This window comes from Hipposideros armiger, unplaced genomic scaffold (genome assembly GCF_001890085.2).
Source record: "Hipposideros armiger isolate ML-2016 unplaced genomic scaffold, ASM189008v1 scaffold_46, whole genome shotgun sequence".
Taxonomy (NCBI): domain Eukaryota; kingdom Metazoa; phylum Chordata; class Mammalia; order Chiroptera; family Hipposideridae; genus Hipposideros; species Hipposideros armiger.
In genome coordinates this window covers 2,432,285-2,454,418 of record NW_017731396.1, presented here as the reverse complement: position 1 = coordinate 2,454,418, position 22,134 = coordinate 2,432,285, and the positions used below count along the sequence as shown (strand labels likewise).

At 50.9% G+C, this 22,134-nt stretch overlaps 1 protein-coding gene across 1 annotated transcript in view; it reads left to right on the top strand.

Annotated features, from left to right (window-relative positions):
* Positions 1 to 22,134, top strand: part of TNFRSF8 (TNF receptor superfamily member 8) — a 78,470-nt gene that overhangs the window by 48,761 nt on the left and 7,575 nt on the right. Inside the window, exons 14-15 of the mRNA XM_019639703.1 lie at positions 47 to 100; positions 12,804 to 12,829. Of these exons, the coding sequence (XP_019495248.1) occupies positions 47 to 100; positions 12,804 to 12,829 (80 nt within the window). The remainder of the gene's footprint in view (positions 1 to 46; positions 101 to 12,803; positions 12,830 to 22,134) is intronic.

Sequence of the window (22,134 nt, the reverse complement as noted above, 5' to 3'; positions counted from 1 at the left end):
GGCATCTCCAGTCCTCCTCCTGATGTCATTCCTGATGTCGTTTTAGAGCTCCACCTGTGCTACCCAGTCCAGACCTTCCGGCCCAAGCTGGACCCCGTGGGTAAGTGTCCAGATGTCCAGAGGGGCTGCTCGAGCCACACGGACACACAGCAGCTGTGGGCCCTGGGCTTAGGGCTCCCTCGGGGCCCCCTCTGTGTGGCTTCGCACAAGCTGCCCTGTCTCTCTCTGCAACCTCATCTGTAACGGGCATCTAATGTGAGTGGAAGCCGTGACATGCCCTGAACAGCATGTGGATGGAGTGCTGGCGTGAAGGTTTAACAATTCGCTTTGCCTTTCATTCCTTCCTCTCTTCTCTCTCTCCCTCCTTCCAGCCTCCCTACCCCTCTCCCCACACCCTCTCTCCGGCCACTGAGGGGCATAGGGGTCAGTAGGGCAGGCTGATAGGGCTGGTTCTACTACTTCCAAGCTGCACGACTTTGAGTGAGTTACTTAATTCCTGTGTCTCAGTTTCCTCATCTGTGAAATGGGGACAGTAGGACCTACTTCAGAAGGTGGGTGTGTGGATCAGTTGAGATGGGGCCTGCGAGGCACCATGCAGAGTGCCTGCTCACGACAGGTGCTCAGGGAGCTGTGGCTGCTGTTTGCTGACTGGCCTGTGTCTGGGACCTTGTTCCTCACCAGAAACCCCAGGCCTCCCTGAGTTCTGGGTTGTTCTGAATCCCTCCCTGGTCGGGTCCTTGCTTCCTGATCCCTCCCCAGCCTCTAGGGTGACTCCCCCAGGCAGCCCCTGGCCCTGCCCACCAGCCCAGGCAGCAGATCTCTTCCAACTCTCACCCGGGGGTGAGGGTGGGGATGGGGCCCCAGCCATCTTCTGCCAAGTGCCTCCTCTGCTGTGCAGCCCCTTTCAAGGCAGGGCGAGGCCTGTGTGTGCAGGGCCCTGACGACCGGGGAAGGAGCAAACACCAATGAGCTTCCCTTTCTGGTTTCCAGGCAGGCTCCCCTGGAGGGTCTCCCGGAGCCAGGAGCCCCAGGGGAGATGGGCGGTGAGGAGGCAGATAACGGGCCCAGGGCCACACAGCCCGATAAGTGACATTGCCAGACTCAGGCACTGGTCCTTGAGATTTTGGTTTTGTCTGTAGAGGGCTCAGTCCTGTCCCCTCTTCCTTCCTCCCCGCAAGCTTGGTCTGGCACCCCATGCCCACCCAGGAGCCCAGTGGTCAGCCCTGGGCCAGGCCATGGCCCCTGGCCTCCCTCTCCCCAGGACCCTTGGCGAGCCTTGCCGCGGCCCGACTTTTGACTTGGGCACAAAAACACAGTCCACTGAGGCATGTTTTGAATTTGATGAGTTTCATAAGCAGGTGCTAGTGTTCCCTTCACAAGGGGGGTTTTTGTGTTTTGATAGTTTCAAGCGTTTTTCCATGAGCTGTCAGGCTCAGTGTCTCATTGAAACCCATGTTTGCTTTCTTGACATTTTTCTAGTATTAAAATTTCCATTGCCGTCAGTTTATTTTTTTCTTCGAACCTTTGTGATAGCAGTTTTGTCACACGCACTAACAGAGAGAGAGAGAGAGAGAGAGAGAGAGAGAGAGAGAGAGAGAGAGAGAGAGAGNGCATAATACCCTCTGTGTCCATCCATGCTATCCCACATGGCAAGATTTCATTCTTTCTATGGCCAAGTAATATTCCATTTTATATATATATATATGTATATATATATATATCACACCTCACACCTTCTGTATCCATTCGTCTATTGATGGACACAGGTTACTTCCATATCTTGGCTATTGTAAATAATGCTGCAATGAACATAGGGGTGCACATATCTTTTTAAATTAGTGTTTTGGATTTTTTTCAGGTAAATACCCAGAAGTGGAATTGCTTGGGTCATAAGGTAGTTCCATTTTTAATTTTTTAAGGAACCTCCATACTGTTTTCCATAGTGGCTGCACCAATTTGCAATCCCACCAACATTGCACAAGGGTTCCTTTTTCTCCATAGCCTCTCCAACACTTGTTGTTTGTTGATTTATTTAATTTATTTTTTTTAAGATTTTATTGGGGAATTGGGGGAGGAGAACAGTGTTGGTGAATCGGGGAAGGGGAACAGACAAGTTGCTGTCCTTTTGTTCTTCAGTCTAGTTGTGGAGGACGTCACTTCACTGGCCCATGTTGGGGATCCGAACCGGTGCCCTGCTGCTTAGAGCTGGCATCCCAAGCCAACTCTTAACCAGCGAGCCACTCGGCTGGCCCTGTTTGTTGATTTATTGATGATGGCCATTCTGACAGGTATGAGCTGATATCTCATTGTGGTTTTTATTTGCATATCCCTGATGATTAGTGATGTTGAGCCTCTTTTCATATGTCTATTGGCCAACTGTATGTCCTCTTTGGGGAAATGTCCTCTCTGACCATTTTTCAATTGGATTATTTTTTTTCGGGATTGTTTGGTTTTTTGGTGTTAAGTTGTATGAGTTCCTTATATATTTTGCATATTAACCCCTTATTGGATGTATCATTGGCAAATATCTTCTGCCATTCAGTAGATTGTCTTTTTGTTTTGTTGATGGTTTTCTTCACTGTGCAAAAACTTTTTAGTTTGATGTAGTCTCATTTATTTATTTATATTTTCTTCTGTTTTCCTTGCCTGAGGAGGCATATCAAAAAAACAAACAAACACAAAACCCACTACTAAGAGTTTACTGCCAACATTTTCTTCTAGGAGTTTTATGGTTTTGGGCCTTACATTTAAGTCTTGAATCCAATTTGAGTTTATACTTGTATATGGTGTAAGAAGGTGGTCCAGTTTCATTTTTTTGCTTGTGTATGTCCAATTTTCCCACACCATTTATTAAATAAGCTGTCTCTACCCCCTTGCATATTTTTGCCTCCTTTGTCATACATTAAATTACCATATAGGCATGGGTTTATTTCTGGGCTCTCTATTCTGTTCCATTGATCTATGTGTCTGTTTTTATGTCAGTACCATGTTGTTTTGATTACTGTCGCCTTGTAATATTGTTTTATATCAGGTAGCATGATCCTCCCACTTTGTTCTTCTTTCTCAAGACTGTTTTGGCTATTCAGGGCCTTTTGTGGTTCCACATTAAATTTTAGGATTATTTGTGCTAGTTCTGTAAAAAATACCATTGGTATTTTGATAGGAATTGCATTGAATCTGTAGATTGCTTTGGGTAGTATGGACATTTTAATGATATTAATTCTGCCTCTCCATGAGCATGGTATAGCCTTCCGTTTATTTGTATCTATTTCAATTTCTTTCTTCAGTGTCTTATAGTTTTCTGAGTACAGGTCTTTTACCTCTTTGGTTAAATTTATTCCTAGGTATTTTATTCTTTTTGATGCAGTTGTAAGTGGGATTGTTTTCTTAATTTATCTTTTCCATAGTTTGTTATTGGCGTATAAAATGCAACTGATTTCTGAATGTTAATTTTTATCCTGCTACTTTACTAAATTCATTTATCAGTTCTAATAGTCTTTTTGGTGGAATCTTTAGAGTTCTCTCTCTATAATATTATGCCATCTGCAAATAATGACAGTTTTACTTCTTCCTTTTCAATTTTGATGCCATTTATTTATTTTCTTGTCTGATTGCTGTGGCTGGGACTTCTAATACAATGTCGAATAAAAGGGATGAAAGTGCACATCCTTGCCTTTTTCCTGATATTAAAGAAAAAGCTTGCAACTTTTAACCATTGTGTCTGATGTTAGCTGTGGGTTTATCATATAGGGCTTTTATTATGTTGAGATATGTTCCCTGTGATCTCCACTTTGCTGAGAGTTTTTATCAAAAACAAATGTTGGATTTTTGTCAAATGCTTTTTCATCTATCGATATGATCATATGATTTTTAGTCTTCATCTTGTTTATGTGGTGGATCAAGTTAATTGTTCTAGATCTTGAATGGAGTTATAGTAACAGGGAAGTGTACATTCTTCAAAAGTCTTCGCTGTACACTTAGGGGACATTTTTTTTCTATATAAATTATGCCTCAATAAAGTTGATTTCAAAAGAAAAAAACTTTAAAAATGGAGACTACCTTTAAATATCAGGAGATATTTAAATTTATTTTTATTTATTTATCAGGTTTCTCTTCAATAAAATTAGAAGGTTTAGAGTCACCAGGCCACCTTCCTACATGATCACAGTTGGCTGAAGATGAGGAACACCTTTTCTATTTTGATCTTGTGAAACATAAATCTGATTGTTTCAGCCAACTATCGCAGCAGGAACAGTGCATTACAAACAACCCTGATATTCATTTTAGCTTTCATCTCTCACTCTAGGTCAGCTGGGTGGCTCTGCTGTCTTGCCTGGGCTCCTAGGTTTGGTTTGGGTTTATTCTGTGTGTTTCTCATTCATACTTCTGGGACCAACAGGGCCTGGCTACCCACCTGGGGCACAGTTTCCTCATGGCAGTAGTGGAAGTGCATAAAGGCGGGTGAGTGGAAGAACAGACGCCTCTTAAGACCCAGTCTGGGAACAGACACACTGTCATTTCCATCCCGTTCTACTGACCAGACAAGTCACACGGCCAAGTTCAGGCATCGATGGGTCTTGGACATAGACAGACACTTACCTCGACCTGGAGGAGCTGCAGTCACCTGGCAAAGGGTGTCGATGTGGGGCAGAGTAAGGAGTTAGATGCATAACGCAGTTTACCACACTGGTATTCATCCCATTGCTAATTAAAATCATGACTTTGGGAAAGACCTGACTTTTATTTAAAAACAAATTTTTTTTTAAAGATTTTTATTGGGTAATTGGGGAGATGGGAATAGTGCTGGGGAATTGGGGGAAGGGGAACAGACAAGTTGCTGTCNCCTGGGACTAGGACTTTTGTGTCCTCTGAGTCCACAGCACTGACTGTGCTTGGAGGCCCAGTTCCAGAAGCTTTGCAAAAAATACCTCTGTATGAAAAGATGAATTCATTCATTCATTCATTCATTCAGCCGCTCAGTCACTCAAGCAACAGATCTGTATAGAGCACCTACTGTGTGTGAGGAACTGTGCTGGTAGAGCTAGGTAGGGACAGGACCTGGAGGCAGGCAGTGGCTGAGGGCATGATCATTGCTGTGACTGAGGTAAGCATGGGGCCGCAGTGCTCACTGCGTGGCATCTAACCCAGATAATGGGCCTCTATTTCCTCCTCTGTAAAATGGATTTCATAAGAGTACCTACCTGTCCCAAAAAGAGGTGCAAGATTTAAGTTCATTCATTCATTTGTTAGATTAATATTTTCGAGCTCAAGCTATGTGCGCTGCTGGGCGCGGAGGACACAGCCCTGTCCTCGCGGAGAGGGACAAGGAGGAGTATATGAGATAACCTTAGCCAGTGGAAACTGCTATAAAGACAGGGACCTCAGTGGGGGTCAGGTATGCAGCCAAGCCTTGGGGATTTGGCACAAGCTGTACAAAGGTCTGAGAGGATGGGGAAATTCGGGGCATGCCAAGGGGAAGTGAGCAATTGTAATTGGGGTGTCAAAAACCGAGAGTGTTTGAGTCTGGGGTGGAAGTTGCCCCACCCTGCATTCACATCGCTGGGTCTCTAGGGAAGAAAGGGGTGAGATGATGGAGGCAGTTTTTAAGGCGGAAATTATTCTGCAGGAGCTGGAAGGGCTGGGCTAGGTGGTGGGTGGGAAGCTGTCCCAGTCTCAAGAGGGTTGGGGAACTGCAGGGGAATTGGGGCTCAAGGGGGGTTTCCTTTGAGCGTGAAGGGGAAGAGGGAGGCCCAGCACTCGGGGAACTTCACAGGGAAACCTTCCCCTCCACCTCGGGGGATGAAGAGCTCCATCTGGGGACGGGGCAGGATATATGGCTACATTTATTGAGCACCTACCATGTGCCAGGTGTGGACTCCCAAACTCTGACCCTTACAGCATCCCTGCAAAGGGTACTTATTTCTNTTTGTGAAGTGCTGCAGGTCCCTCTGTAGGGGACAACCTGCTCATGGCTCTAGGGCATCCCAGGTTGCACTGCATTGCTGCTTCTGATCTTTTCTGAGTGGCCTCCCTCCCTTCTTTCTTCCTCACACCTGTGGTGAGCCAGGCCCAGGTCTAGCTGCCGAGGAGGCGCTGGACACTGACTTGCTCTGTCCAGTGGATGGGACCGACGATGGCATAGTCGTGCAAGGAGATGCCCCAGTTGGGACTGTGGCACCGTGTCTGGAGGGCAGGGTCCACTCCAGCCAGGTGGTCCAGGAAGGCTTCTTGGAGGAGGTGCCCTTTGAGCTCCACCTGAGTGACCTGACAAGTAGGAGAGCTGGAGACCCGGGGGCAGAGCATTCTGGGAAGTTGAGAACCACAGCTGCCAAGGCCCTGAGGTGGGAATGCACCTGCCTTGAGGTTTAAGCAGCACACCTGGTAGAAGCACGTGAGCAGGGCAGAGAGAAGAAGGAGGTGAGCGAACAGGCCAGCGGGGCCAGGTCACGTGGGGCCGGGTGGGCCATCGTAAGGCAATCAGGTTTTGCCGTAGGAACATCAGGTTCCATTTTTCTGTTTTCCTCCCATTAGAACAATAAACATCCTGGTATTCTCTCAGCAATGGGCGTGAAAGGCCAGACCCGGGGCAGCAAAGATTGTTTTACTCTATTTCAGAGCGCTGCCAGAGAGAGAGAGCGGCAGCGGTTGCTCGTAGTCAGGAAGGAGCTGGATGTGTTTTCTCAGAAAAGGCAGCGCTAAGGCTCCACTCCTGGTGAACAATCGCAGCCCTGGGTCCAGGCTTGTGTCACTGAGGAGGGCTGGGAGACAGGCAGTCTAGAGTCCTATTTCTTTGGATGTCTTCCAGGAGAGTAAAAATCAACCCAGAAGATCCTGGGGAGGCTGACGGCCTTTGTGTTTAGGCTGGGGCATGGGCTATCTTAACATCAACGCCTTCACTTTCCTCTTGGTCCTCTATCACTGGCTTCCGTCCCATTTTGTCCCATTTCACTACAGCGGCTTCTGATGCAGGGGCAGGGGTGGGCCATCACAGTTCAACCCCATACAGTTCCCAGCTACATGGCCTCAAGCAAAGCCCTTAGGCACTGTCCTGATCTGCCAAACAGAGGTAATCATTACCTTTGTACGGTGGTTGTGGGGCCAGTGGTAGCATGGGGAAAACGCTTGGCCTGGTGCCAGGCATGTTCCCTGCTCAGTAAACGACAGTCACCATAAACAGCGTTTTAAGAGCTTTTGAGCGTGCGCAAGCCTTCCTACATTCTTCATGCATTTGGGCTCCCTAATCATAACCGAAAGGTAGATAGGCTGAGTATCAGCACTCCCTTTTACCAATTGAGGCTCAGAGAAGCAAAGCAACGGACCCACTGCCACACAGCCAGGAAGTGCCGGAGCTGGAGTTCAACCCCTCAACTCTGGTTTTAAATGCCCCCTTGGTCAATAGGCCAGGCTCCCTCTGTGGTCCAGGCTTCATATCCCAGTTACAGCCTGGCACTATGCCCTCTGGGAATGCTTCCTTTCATCTCCAAGTCACCACAGCTGGGAGACAGGAACGAGGCTGATTTTATTCCTCCTTTTATGGGGACACAGGGACAGTGCTAAGAGGCTGGGTAACCTGCCTGTGCCCAAGCAACAGCCCAGNGGTAGGTTGCCCATTAGTGGCTCACCAACCATCTCTTGAATTCATTGGACTTCGTGGCATGTGTCCTTGGTGGCAGGCACAGCCATGATCTTGTTTTACTCCTCCCAGTGTCTTTGTGAGGCACCCACTGTTTTTGTTTGTCTGTTTTGTTTTTAAAGAAATTGTATTGGAGAACAGTGTGTTTTTCCAGGACCCATCAGCTCCAAGTCAAGTAGTCGTGTTCAATCTAGTTGCAGAGGACGCAGCTCCTTGGCCCATAGGGGAATCGAACCGGCAGCCTTGATGTTACGAGCCTGCGCTCTAACCACCTGAGCTAACTGGCTGCCCCAGGCACCCATCGTTATTGTCTCCATTTCAGAGCTGAGGAAGCAGAGGCACAGGAAGATGAGGGAACTTGTTGAAGGCCACGTGATGAATAAGCAGCACAGCCAGGATTTTGCTGGTGGTGAGATTTTTGTAAAAAGGGTCTCTCACCCTCTTACTATTGACATCTGGGACCAGATAATTCTTTGCCATGGGGGGCTGTCCTGTGCACTGTAGGGCGTTAGGCATTTTCCCTGGGTCTCTACCCATCAGAGATTACTAGTAGCACCTCCCAGGTATGACAACCAAAAATGTTTCTAGACATTGCCAAAGGTCCCCTGGTCGGGGGTGGGTATCACTCCTGGTTGAGAAACACTGATTAAAAATTCTTTTACGGGCCGGCCGAGTGGCTCAGTTGGTTAAGAGCTCGCTCAAGAGTTTGAGCTCTGAGCAACAGTGGTTCGAGTCCAGCCCGACTCGAGCTGAGCAGCCGCTGAGCTGCCAACAGGTAGCAGGATGGCTCAGCTTAAAAAAAAAAAAATTCTTTTAATCGATTGTTTTTAGGGATGCTAAAGTCATGACTTTATCTGTTATGTCAGGAAGGTTTAAATTGAAAAAAAAATTTTGTTGTTGTTGTTTTGAAACAATTTCAAACTTGCAGAAAAATCACAAGTTCAGTACCAGGAACTTATTTTTCCTGAACCATTGGAGAGTAAGTTACTGACTTACTACCTTATCATCTCCATACGTTAGTGTGTATTTCACACACTATAAGGGCGTATTTTTACACGACCGTAGGAGAACCATCAAAATCAGAGAATTCACCTTGATGCGTTACCCCCATGAATTCTCAGACCCCATTCACATTTCTTCTTTTATCCCAATAATGTCCTTCTATAGCAAGAAAATCCGGTTCAGAACCTCATGTTGCGTTTGGTCGTAGTGTCTCTGTCTCCTTGATTTGGGGTCAGTTCCTGTCTCTTCTTTCACGTTCATGACCTAGCCACTTTGAAGATTCCACCAGCGATTCTGCAGCTGCCCCTCACCTTGAGTTCTTCTGATGGTCCCTCACTGCTGACCTCAGGCCGAGCATCTTTGGTGGGAAGAGCCCAGGAGTGACGCTGAGCTTTGCTTTGTGGCATCCATCCCGCAGATGCCACAAAAGGGACATCCCTTTTGTCCCTTTCCTGGGGTGGCTCACTTTGAGCACGTGATTGAGGTGTTGTCTGCCCAGGCTTCTCCACCATGATAGTGCTTTTTCCTCCTTGGTAATTGCTAAGTGTTCTGAGGTACTTGGAGGCTGTGTAAATAACCTGTTCCTCGTCAGACTTCCCTTTTCTTCATTTCATTTATGTATTTATATCTGACTCATGGATTCTTATTTTATTCTGCTGCCATCATGATTGAATGTGATGTTCACATAGTCCCCGGTTAGGTGGGGGCTGGCTCCTGTGTCCTTTGGCCTCCATCCTTTTGTGGTCAGAGCACTTCTTCTCTCTAAGATGTTCCCAGCTTAGCGTGTGCTTCCCTGCCCCCTCACCCTAGAGATGGCCGTCTCTCCAAGGAGCCCAGGATTTGACTCGAGCAGTGCCGGTTGCCAAACCCTGGCTGCACCTCTGCCAAACTCCTTCCTTGTGTCTGGTGCACTTCCCACAGCAGCTGGGGCCCCAAGACAAGAGAGGGGATGGGACTGAAAGGGGAGGGCAGTGGGAATGGAAGAGACCGCTAATTCGTCAGTCAGAAGCCACGAGCTCAGCCACAGTGGCCCTCAGGGCAGTTCCAGGGTACCATGCACTTGTCCCAGGGGGTTTGCATCCTGGGGTACTCGACGTGTTCCCAAGAAGTTATTCCCAAAGCAATGAAACCAACAAGTGAAGACAGTGGACTGAAGCAACATGTTTAGGGGAAAAGCACTTACAAAACCTGACCTCTGTACTTGGCACAATTTGTCCTGGGTCTTTATCAAAGTACACATGTGGGGTACAACACAGCTGGAGGCAGATGTTGGTATGTTCTGGATTCTGTCCTTTCACCTTTATGTTATGTCAGGCTTGTTTGTGAAAATCAGTATTGAAAGCTGATTTTCTCCTCGGTACGACAGAGTGTCAAGCCACATTAACATCCTGGAACCCACGATGTGCCAGGCAGCGTCCTGGGCACCTTCCTTTTGCAATGTTTTAATGTTTTAAATAGACGTTATTTTTTAGAACAGTTTGAGATTTACAGAAAGTTGGAGAAGATAGTACAAAGAGTCCCCGTCTACCCCACACCCACTTTCCTCTATTAGCATCTAACATTAGTATGGTAGGTACATTTGTCACACTAAATGAGCCAAGGTTGCATTACAATGATAACAACTAAAGCCCATATTCTATTCAGATTTGCTCAGTTTTTACCTAATGTCCTTTTCCTGTTCCAGGATCCCACTTAGGACACCACGTTACGCTTAGTTCAGAATTTCGTGTTGCATTTGGTCGTCATGTCTCTAGGGTCTCCTTGATTTGGGGTCAGTTCCTGTCTTTTCCTTCATGTTCATGATCTTGCTACTCTTGAAAATTCCACGAGCGATTCTGTAGCTGTCCCTATATCAAGGGACCTCAATGTCTTCTTAGGCTCCTCTGGGCTGCGACAGTTTCTGACGTTCCTTGTTTTTCGATGACTTTGGCAGCTTTGAGGAGGACTGTTCAGTTATGCCGTAGGATGCCCCTGTCCTGGAATTTGTCTGAATGTTTTTCTCCTGATTAGATTGGGGTTATAGATTTCAGGTAGGAGGCTGCACAGGCACACGGGCATTTTCATCACATCATGGAAGAGGACATGATCTCAATGTGATTGATCACTGGGCGCCCTCACTTTCAAGATCTCATTTAATCTTCATGAAAACCCTCCAAAGTTGGCGCAATCCGTCCCATTTCCCAGATAAGAGGTCTGAGGCTAGAAGAAGTGGAATGATGTGCTGGGGTTTCACTGCCTGGAAGGCCAACACTCCAGGGTTGCTAGGCTGCCTCATTGTTTGGCACCTGGCTTGCTTTCAGCTTTTTGGTTATTATAAGTACCACCACTGTGAGCGGCCTTGTTTTCTTTTGGGTTATTTCCTGCGGGTGTGTCCCTGAGGAGGGATTACTGGGTCAAAAGCTGTGAGGTTTTCATTGCCAGATGGCTGTTGAGAAATATGGAACCAGTTCACGGGACATGAGCTGCTGTGTTCCTGTTTACCCATGTCCTCTCCAAGACTGAGTTTTATCATTTTTATTTATTTTGTCTCGTTACTTTGTCACACACTCTCCCCCTTCACCACCTCCCACCATCCCAGTGACTTGGAACCAAATAACAGTTAGCTGTTTGCAGAACTCAAAATCACTCTCAAGGGGCAAAGATTCAGCTTCACTGACCTCATTTCAAAGAATGTGCCTCACTCACTCAGAGAGAGTGTTTCTCAAAGCGGTTGCTTGGGCAGTGGACAGTGGCCGTCTGGTGGGAGTGAGCCACAGCCCCCCCACCCCCATTCCCCTGCCCCCCGCAACACACACATACACAGGTGACCACTACTCTGCTGGGAACAGCAGTTATCAGATTAAGTAAGCTCGGGACATTTGTTTTATCAAGAATCAAGAATTGTGTCATTTTACACATGCACTTCTTTTCTTCATTGTTCTGGTCTATTTTCCCATTAGACACTTTTCTACCTGCTGATGGGACCCATGAGAGTGTTTCCCAAACTGACCTGGTGTCCACACAGCAAGCTCAGTCTGTCTATCTTATTTGTGTTATCATGGTTGGTCGGCCTCCAGTGAGTTTTCAGCTAGGATTCAGGGCTGGTGGTTTGCCAGAGCTGCTGAGGCCAGAGAGGAGGTTGTGGAGGTGACTTAGCTGGCATCCTGGCATCTCTAGCAGATTTCTCTGGTCAGGTAATGCACACCTAACAGCAAGGTATTCTGAGTAGGCGGCCTCCTCGAGAGTCATGAAAGGCTGTGTGTCCCTAGGGGATTATCTGTGCCTGGGTGTTGTTTGGCTCTAGGACAGACCAGATGCCTGGGCACCACTGCCAGCTTTCTCAAGAGCATCTTTGATGGTTAAATGTCAATATACACTTGGCCATGACCTAGCACCCTACTTAATGTGAGAAAAAAATTGGAGTGGATTGTGGGGCTAGGGAGGAGAAGGTAAAGGTTGAGCCCTAAGAATCATTGCGTCAGCACCTCCCCAGCCTACCAGAGGGTTGCAGGGAATGAGGTGACTGGTGAGCAGTTGTCCTCCTTGAAGATGGTCACATGGGCTCTTTCAGGCATGATTAATGGAACACCGAACTTAGACTGGCCTAAGCCAGAAGGGCTCCCAGGTTGACTGGCTTCAGGAATGTCTGCCTCAGACTTCAAAGACATCCTCAGGGACTGTCATCCACTCTCTATCACCCTGCCCTTAGGTCCCCTGTGTGTTTTGTATGGAATCTGGGGAGTTCTGGGCTCTCCAGACCCTTGGGGCTACAAGGTGGTGGCAGCAACCACAGACCAATGTCCAAGCCAGCAGAAGCCTCTTTGGCTCCAGCTGGAGTGTGTGCCTCTCCTGAACCATTCCTTCTGTATAGGTGGTGGGGGTGAGCGTGGGGGGCGGGGGCTTGAGAGGGGTTCAGTGTGCTGAGTTGCTTAGTGGCTGGAGAACAGGTGGTTCCCCAGTTCTATGTCTCTGGGCAAGTGAGCACAGGCAAGTGAGCCCCTGTGACACCGGCCTGGGGAGTGGGCACTGACCCTCAAACCTGCCCCCTGTTCTCCAGACCGAGGGCCTGACAGCACCACCTCTCACTGGGGAACAAGGTGGGGGGCATTTGCCCACATGTGGGGTGAGGCAGGACCCTACTGCTGCCAGACCCTCCTTGGTGAAGTCACTGTTCTTTTTCTTCTTGCAGATTCCAGACCTCGGAGGAACACCATGGTAAGCCGTCCCCCTCCGTCCGCTCCCAGCTTGGTAGCCCTAAATCTGACTGTTTTCCTAAACAGATCTGCTGGGTCAGTCCCCTTCCACAGTGCCCGGAGTGCAGGCTGCCTCTGCCCCATGCAGGGGCTCTGAGCAGAGTGGGGCCTCAGCCAGGCCCTGGCCGGCACTGCAGCCCCACCCCCACAGCAGCCCTCCGCTTCTGGCTCTTCTCACCGGGGACTTCCAGAAGGGCCTGCCAGACCATGGATTTGGTTTTGACCATTTTGCATGCCAGGTGTGGTCAGGAGAAAGGCTGCGTTTATTTCCCCTTTTCTCCTGCAGTCCTCCATGAGTCTTGTCCTTGCAACTGGAATGACAAACAGTAGCTCGAATTTTTTAAAACTTAGCTTTCCTGTATGGAGCACTTACCATGAGCTAGGCACCTCACTTTGTGCTTTCTTGAAGTTAGTTCGGGTAGTCCTTACAACACGCAGAGGGTCCTGTTGTCCTGTTTTACATAATTGGCAACGGAGGAGGCCCAGACAGGAAAGGTGGTTCCACAGTTGAAAAGCAGATCAACTGGGATTTGAGCCCCAGCTGGCCAGGCCGGTTCGTGATTCCAAAGCTAGGCTGCCTTCTAGTAAGACCACCTTTGTCTGTCTTTTATGAAGTGCCCACCTCATGCAGGCACTTGGCTGGGGTGGGGGGTGCTTTGCAAATGCTGATCCTAGGACCACCCAGGACAGGGCCCACACATCAGGTCCTCAGTGGGCTTGTCCAGCCACCCTTCCCTGTGCCCAGCCTCCCAGGGGCAGCTGGGGGTGGGTGGAGGTGGAGGTTTGGGGGGGCGGGAGCAGGGGCACTGCTCTCTGGGGCTGAAGGAGGGGGCAGGACCAAGCCCCCTCTATGTCTGGGTCTCAGGTGTTCACCTACGTTTTCTTTTTTTTTATGGTTCACCTACTTTTTTTTTTCACGTATCAGTTCTTCCATTTCTTTCTTTTGATATATTTTTTTTAATATTTTTTTTTTATTGAGGAATTGGGGGGATGGAAACAGTGCTGGGGAATTGGGGAAGGGGAACAGACAAGTTGCTGTCGTTTAGTTCTTCAGTCTAGTTGTGGAGGACGTTGCTTCACTGGCCCAAGTTGGCACCATCATTGCGCTCTTCCCGGGCGAGGCAGATCAGTCGCCAGCNCTATAGATGAAGAGATGGAGGCTCAGGGATGTGAAGTGATTTGTCCAAGGTGAAAGTCACCTGCTGGTAAATGGCCTGACCTAGGACTTGAACCCAGGTCTAGGTGGTAGCAAAGTTGATTCTTGGTGCTTGAAATTCCACCATTTATTTCTTGGAGCTAAAGATTCCTGGAATCCTCGTTTGGGCACATAGCTGGGGCAGGATCTCAATGATCTGTGGGTGAAGAGGCAGGAGAGTTCTGCCTGGCACATAGTAGGTGCTCAATAAGTATGTGCGGCATCTGCAAGACAGACAGGACAGGCCTGGGGGGAAGGGTGATCTCGTTTCCTGGGAGTGAGGTCCTATAGACGAACTTCACCTAAGAGGTGAACTAGAGGTGGCCAAGTCACTGTCATCTACTCAAGTAGTCCCCGGGCTCCTTAGTTGGGGTCCCTCTGTCCCTCCTGCAAGTTCTTCCTGTTCTGAGCTCCTGCAGAGGGTGTGCTCACACTGAGTCATTGCTGTCCAGCCTTGCCAGCTCTGGCCAGTAGACACGTACTTGTAAACACCCGAATGGGTGAAGATTGGGAGACCATACAGGGAAAAATTACTTACATTTCCCTCCCTTTGAACTGGGGAAGAGGTGACCTGCTAGGGAAATGAGCTCAGTGACTTCAGCATTTCGTACTCCTAACGGATGAGTGGGTAGCTGGTCTCTGCACTGTATTTCCCAAAGGGTGGGCTGGGTATCATGTCAAGGAAAGAGCCCAGAGCCACCCCACATCCAGCCTGGAAGGGAACTGCCACCCCCAGGCCCTGTCACTCCCTCCTNGACAATCGGATCTCCTTTGACAGTCTCAGTCACCCCTTGTATCCCGCTCTCCGCCCCATCCCAGGATCCAGGGAAGACAGGTCAAGAACAAGCGTCCCATTTTACAGATGGGAAAACTGAGCCCTAGAGAGGTAAAGCAGTTTGCTTAAGGCCCCAGCCTGGTAAGTTTGGTTCCTTGCTGTGTAAGTTGGGGCTGGGGTGGGGAAATCACAGTCTCGTCTAAGTGAACAGTAAAGGTTACTTGCTAGTTTTCAATCTTCCTTATTACTATTATTTTTTAATTTGGTGTTAATAGCTGTGGTAAGAGCATTGGGTTCTTATTTATAAGGCAGCTTTGCAAGAGCCAAAGTGACCCCTAGATACAGACAGGTAAGAATGGCTTGTGCAGCTATACAGGGTCTCCGCTTAGAAGGGCCCGAGCTTGGTTGAATGACCTGCTGTCGCCGTCTGGGTAAGTATTAACACATGTTGAACAGGGGGCCCTGCGTTTTCATTTTGCACTGGGTCCCACAAATTATGTAGCTGATCCTGCAGAAGAGGGCAGGGAAATTGTCAATTAGGAACTTAACGCCCAAACACTTTACATGCATTGCCACTTAACCTCACAGTGGCCATTATTATAAATGAGCACGCTGACCTTATTTTTCAAAGTGTTGAATGGCTAGTAACTGACCTTAACTGTCCTGGTTATCTCTCTTTCTTTCTTTTTTTTTTTTTTTTTAAAATAAGGGTTTATTTTAGCCAAACTGATGACAATTGCCTGGAAGCAAGGTCTCAAGGAATTGAGAAAATGCTTCCTGTCCTGGCTATCTCTTGCTGTGTCATAAACCACCTCAAAACTTAGTGGCTTAAAATGACACCAGTCGTTTACTTTGTTCCCAAATCTGCACTTTGGCCTGGGCTTGCTGGGGAAAGCCTATCTCTGCTCACACAGCGCCTGCTGGCCCTGGAATGCTTCTGAGATTGCTGGCAAGTGAGTGCTGGCTGCTGGGTTCTCCCCAGGGGCCAGTCATGGAGCAGTGTGGGCCTCCTCACGGGATGATGGCTGGATTCCTAGAGCAAACAGCCCGGGGTAGGAAGTGGAAACCACCAGGTTCTCAAAATCTGGGCCCAGAAATGGGCACGGCATCACTTTTGCCANGGTGGAGTGGGACCCTCCAGGTGCTGCCTCCCTTCCCTGTTCTGTGGCTCTCACAGTGGGCCCAGGGACTACAATCAATCCATTCATCTCAGAATGTCCCCACCAGTCCCCTCAGCAGGAGACATCTCAGGACCGAGAAGGCTGCAGACCCCCAGCAGCTGAAGTGCTGTCCCGGTCAGAGACCCTGCCCACCTGGAGAAGGGCCTGCTTTCCTTGCCCAGGGGCTCCCTCCGCACACAGAGAAGAGGAACTGAGGGCCCTTCCTGGGTCCTTGCTTGCTGGGTGGGCATGACCCTCTGTGCTGGGACATGAATTACGCCCCAGAGCAGCCACATGCACAGATCCTGGTGGCCCCGGGTCCTGTCCTCTGGCTGCAGCTGCTCAGCTGGGATGTGAAGGCCAAAAGCCCCATTCGGGGGCTGGCTGAGTGGCGTGTTGGTTAGGAGTTGGCTTGGGACGCCAGCTCTGAGCAGCAGGGCCCCAGTTCGGATCCCACACGTGGGCCAGTGACACTGTGCCCTCTACAGCTAAGATGGTGAACAACAGCTCAACCTGGAGCTGGGCTGCAATGAGTTGGCATAGGCTGCAGCCTCTGCTGCAGTGGACTGCCGTGAGCTATCATGAGTCGCTGGCAGCCAGCGTGAGCTGCCATGAGCCGCCGTGAGTGGCCGTCCAATGGCCGGTGACCAATCTGCCTCACCCGGGAAGAGCGCAATGATAATACCAACATGGACCAGTGAAGCAACGTCCTCAACAACTAGATTGAGGAGCAAAAGGAGAGCAACTTGTCTGTTCCCTTTCCCCAATTCCCCAACGCTATTCCCCTCCCCAATTCCTTAATAAAGTCTTAAAAAAAAAAAGAAAAATAGCCCCATTAGGCCTTATTCTGAACTGCGGGAGAGAAAGAGCATTGGGTAATTCAGTCTGGATTTCCGGATTTTTGCATCTCACTGAGGAGTACAGCTGCCCAGGCTTCCTCTGCTGGACTGCTCTCCCCAGGGCTTTCAGGCTCATGTAAACAAACAAGGGGCTTTGGAAGGGGATGTGTGGGCAGATGACAAGTCTGTGGCAGCTTGGGGCATTGAGTCTCAGGCTGCCTGGAGACTCCTGGAATTACCAGCTGGAAGCCAGGCCCCAAAGCTGCTGTTTACTCACCAGCCTGCTTGTCTCTGGAGGAAGTTGGGGCTGGCTCAGGAATCACAAGGGTAGTTTCTGAAACCACTCAGATGTTTTGGGGAAAGTTGGAGCAGCCGGGACATTGTGAGAGGCGGTTACACCAGAACTTGAAGAAGTTTACGTGGGACGGACCGTACTTGCCAGAATGCCTTGTGCAAGCAGTGTGGACAGCTCCGTGCTCATGAGCCTACGGTGCCTGAGGACTCCCCGCACCCAGCGGGCAGCGGCTCAGGACGCCTTGATGTGAGGATACTGACACACGTTTAATGAAATGGTGCACTCCCTCACCCAGGGGCCCTTCCCAAAACTTTTGATCCTTTAAAAATCCACCAGATCCCTTAGAAACGTGCATAAGGTGAAAGAAAGGCTCGCTGAGATTGAGAGTGTTGGAGAACCTCTAGGGACAGTGAGCTCACTGCTGGCTGGGGCAGGCTCCGCACCTCCCCACTCTGGTCATTCTTCCTTATCCTTTCCCCATGGAAACGCCACTCCCTAAGGCTTGCCTTCAAGAATAAAGCTGCTCTATACAAGGCTACCTTTGGATATTTGCAGAGAGGGACCCTGGGCCTCCCCGGGGCCAGCCTCTCTTCTCTCTGGGCTGGGCCGAGCAGCCCCATACATGGCAAAAGGGAGTCACAAAAGCAGCAGGAAGGGCCCGGCCTGGGAGGGCAGGGAGGGGACTGAGGCGTAAACGTGAGCCTGGGGCTTAATGCCTGAGCTGGGAGGGGCCCAGCCTGCGGCTCCACCCCAGTCACAACTCAGGGCCAATTTGGGGCCTGCTCCCCACCACAGGCAGCCAGCCTAGGCCCTTGGACTGTGGCTGCCCTGTAGGGTGAAGGCGGGAGACACAGGGCCACGGTCAGACCTTGTCCACCCCACCCCCAGGATTCTAGCTCGCACCTGACCTAAAAACCGAACCAACCACTGTCTGCCACGTGGTCGGTGGGAGAGACAGAGCGAATATCCCCACCCTGCCAGTGATGAGGGGCCCTTCTTAGCCTCTGGCTGTTCTGAGGTCCAGGTGGGCGACGATGAACAAGGCCCCTTGCTACTCAGGGTAGCAGTCCCCAGGCTGTAAGGAACCCTATCATACACAGGCACACCCCTCTTGAACAGTTACAGTTGGGGAGTGACAGGGAGCGACAGGCAGTGACAAATGTCCTGCCGAAGCTATTGCATTCAAAGAAAACCCAGTTTCCCAAGGCAGTCTCGTAGGTGGGAAACTAATCCAGATTCTTAGAGTCTCCAAGGCCAGGGCCTGTCCCACCACTGGAGCAAGAGATTGAGTCTCCAGAGACTCTCTCTCCTCCCATCCCTCCCAGGACGGTGTCTCATTCATCTCTGCCCCACAGTCACCAGGAACTGCTTTGATGGGCTGAACAGAAGTGATGACTGTGCAGAGACAGAGAGGCGGCTGTTACTTGGGCCTGAGGAAGCCGGCCCAGCCTACCTGGACTCCTGCACGCACCCCCAGGCCCCTGGACCAGCACCACGTGCTGGGTGCATACGCCTGGGACCCTGCCGGGCTGACCCCGAAGACCAGGTCTCCAGTGGGTGTGAGGGAGGCGCAGGGCAGAGAGGCCTGCCTGCCACTCTCTGAGGCGCAGACAGTGTGTGGGTGGGGGTGGGCTCTGGGTCAGACTGCGGTTGGATCCCAGCTCCGCCAATCACCAGCTGGGCAATCTTGGTTATGTGCTTCAATCTCCCTACAGTTCAGTTTCCTGGTCTGTGAAATGGGGTTATCAATCGCTATCTGACAGGGTTGTGGGGTTCCCTTAGATGCCATCTGACACGTGGCTTGTGTTTGCCACATGGAAACTTCTGTCTTCGGTCTAGCCCGCCAGCCACTTACCAAGAGCGAGCCCTTCTTAAGCCTGTAGAATTCAGCCCCCTCTGACTTCCAAACGGGTGACCTTCAAAAGGGCATTGGGCTTTAGTAGGACACTTTTCTCCCGGAGAAACGTTAGAATTGGTAGTTGGTTCCAGAGCTGGCCCCGCAAAGCCTGGATTAGTTCCAGTGAGGTTAACCAGGGCTTTCAGGCTCTGCTGGGACCTGGCCCTCCTTGCTGTGTGGGAGACCTGGAGAACCCCTCGAGTCACAGTCATAGGACTGGCAGTTCGTTAGATGCCTGCGACTCTGAGNTATGCGTGTGTCTCTCTTCCTCTCTCTCTCTCTCTCTCTCTCTCTCTCTCTCTCTCTCTCTCTCTCTCTCCCCCACCCTCCCTCTCTTCTCTGTGCCATCTCTCATCTCCCAGGGCAAGGGGCCTGCAGGTCTTGATGAAGGGTGAGTGGCTGGGGAACCTGAGGCCCTGCTCTCTCTTTTGGGACATAGGGGCGCCGAAGCCCATGGCTTGTCTCACTCTTTTAGCCTTTCCTTTAGTTCTTGCTGCTATTTTGAACACTTCTCTCTTTTCTGGGGGGTGTTAAAACTGAAACAGAAGATCTGGCGTTATGCAATGGGGTTGAGGGTACAGGGGCCTCAAGAATTTTTTTGGGTTCCTGAATCGGGTTGGTGTGACTGAGTTACCCAGAGAGGCAGGGATCCCTAGCCCGCTCCCCCCCGCAGCTCTCGAGCGCCCTCCTGGGTTCCCCATTCAGCCTCCAGAACCCGTGGGCTAAGCAGCTGGAAGCTGGAACCCTGAGCGGAGCTAGAGCCCATCAGTAGCAGGGCTGCTGGTGCTTGAAGTCAGCTGACCTGGGAGACAGGCCAGGCTGTCCACTTCCCAGCTTCATGGGCCGCTTACTTAACGCTTCTGAGCCTCCCAAGCCCCATGGGGGATCACAGTTCTAATGGGCTGGGATGCCATTTATCCAAGCCATAAACACAAGCAGCCCTACTCTGCACTAGGCAGGCACAGCCCTGAGGGCCTCAGGTGGGAGAGAGACCATACGCAATCAACACCGAAATATACCACCCCGCGCCAAGCCGTCCCCATCACAGGCTGCTGGTGACTCTGCGATTTCTGTTTGGGTTTGTCTGGACCGAAGAGTTTCCTGGGATGGGGGACTTCCACTGCTAACATCAGGAGCAGCCCATGCAAACCGGGACAAGTTGGTCACTGCACGTTTCTGCTTTAGGCACGTGGAGAGGAACAGAAAGGGAGTTTCTTCTGGGATTTCTACTAATTACCTGGTGACCTTGGGCAGGCCACTTAACCTCTCTGGGCTCCAGGCTGTTTATCCTGTAAATGGGGACAATAATAGACTATTTACTTGGCAGAAGGGATGTGAGGATTCAGGAGCTGAAGGGCAGAAAGCGTCTAGAACAGCGTCCAGCACAGGCTGACCTCTACACAAGTTCCCTGGTGCTGTGGATGTCCTTACCTGCTTCCTCCCCACGACTTCCTTCCTCTCCCAACCCTGTTCTCGCCTTCCCTACCAGTGCCAAGGGGCTCACCAGCATCTCCCATATGTAGTAAGAGGGCCAAGTTCTAACTTCTCAGCATACGGGTCCTAGCTGTTTTATCTCCTTTGAGCCTCAGGACACCTGCAAGGTTGGCAAGGGCTTACTGTGCATCAGAGAGGTTGTGCCACCTACCTGAGGACACACAGCAGGAGCGGCAGGGCTGGTACTTGGACCCTCCTCTGCCTCCTTGCTTTCCTCCTCTGAGCTCTGGTCTCCTCACCTCACCCATTGTTTTTTGTTTTGTAGAGAAAATCTATATCATGAAGGCTGACACGGTGATTGTAGGGACTGTGAAGACTGAGGTGCCTGAGGGCCGGGGCCTGGTGGGACCGGCAGAGCCTGAGCTTGAGGGGAATCTGGAAGTGGACCATGCCCCCCACTACCCGGAGCAGGAGACAGAACCACCTCTGGGCAGCGGCAGCGACGTCATGTTCTCGGTGGAAGAGGAAGGAAAGGAGGACCCCTCGCTCACAACCGCATCTGGGAAATGAGGGGTGGCCTGAGCTGGGGCTGAGAGGGCAGCTGGGTGCTCCCTAGGAGGCCAGGCTTGCACTGGTGGCTCCATCCTGCTGTCAGAGCCCCATCTGGCCTGAACTGAGTTTCCAGCAACCAGTGGTAGAACAGCCTGGCAGTGCAGGATGGGGTTCTGGTGGTCGCTACCTGCCTCTCCACCCAGCTGCTCCCCAACCCCAACCCTAGGGAAGTGGGTTGTGCAGTAGAGGCAACCCAGGGCCCAGATCCGAAAGGTGATATTTGTTGGGGAAACAGACCGACAGCAGGGCCTGGACGCCTGCCCTCTGCTATTGCCGAGAAGACGCCCCAGAGCCCTGGGCGTCAAACACACTCCACCAGGGCTGGAGCCCATCTGCAGCAGAGGCCATGGGGCCCATACCCCATGCCCTCTCCTTTCTTCCCTCTCCCCTCTCCCCTCTCCCTGGGCCTCAGGAGTGACACCGCCAGGCCTTACTGTTATGCCAGCAGCCCCCAGTTACTGTAAATGTGCCCCCCCCGCCCCCCATGGCACTGAGCCAGCGTCTGAGGTTTCTCCTGAGTCAAAAGAGAAGTAGAGGGATTGGGCGTTGTCGGCTGGCCCCATCTCGACCACAGACACCGTGTTGTGTTCTGTGCCCTCTGCCTAGCCTGGCCTCCAGCCCCGCTTAGGTGGAGTGGGACCCTCCAGGTGCTGCCTCCCTTCCCTGTTCTGTGGCTCTCACAGTGGGCCCAGGGACTACAATCAATCCATTCATCTCAGAATGTCCCCACCAGTCCCCTCAGCAGGAGACATCTCAGGACCGAGAAGGCTGCAGACCCCCAGCAGCTGAAGTGCTGTCCCGGTCAGAGACCCTGCCCACCTGGAGAAGGGCCTGCTTTCCTTGCCCAGGGGCTCCCTCCGCACACAGAGAAGAGGAACTGAGGGCCCTCCCTGGGTCCTTGCTTGCTGGGTGGGCATGACCCTCTGTGCTGGGACATGAATTACGCCCCAGAGCAGCCACATGCACAGATCCTGGTGGCCCCGGGTCCTGTCCTCTGGCTGCAGCTGCTCAGCTGGGATGTGAAGGCCAAAAGCCCCATTCGGGGGCTGGCTGAGTGGCG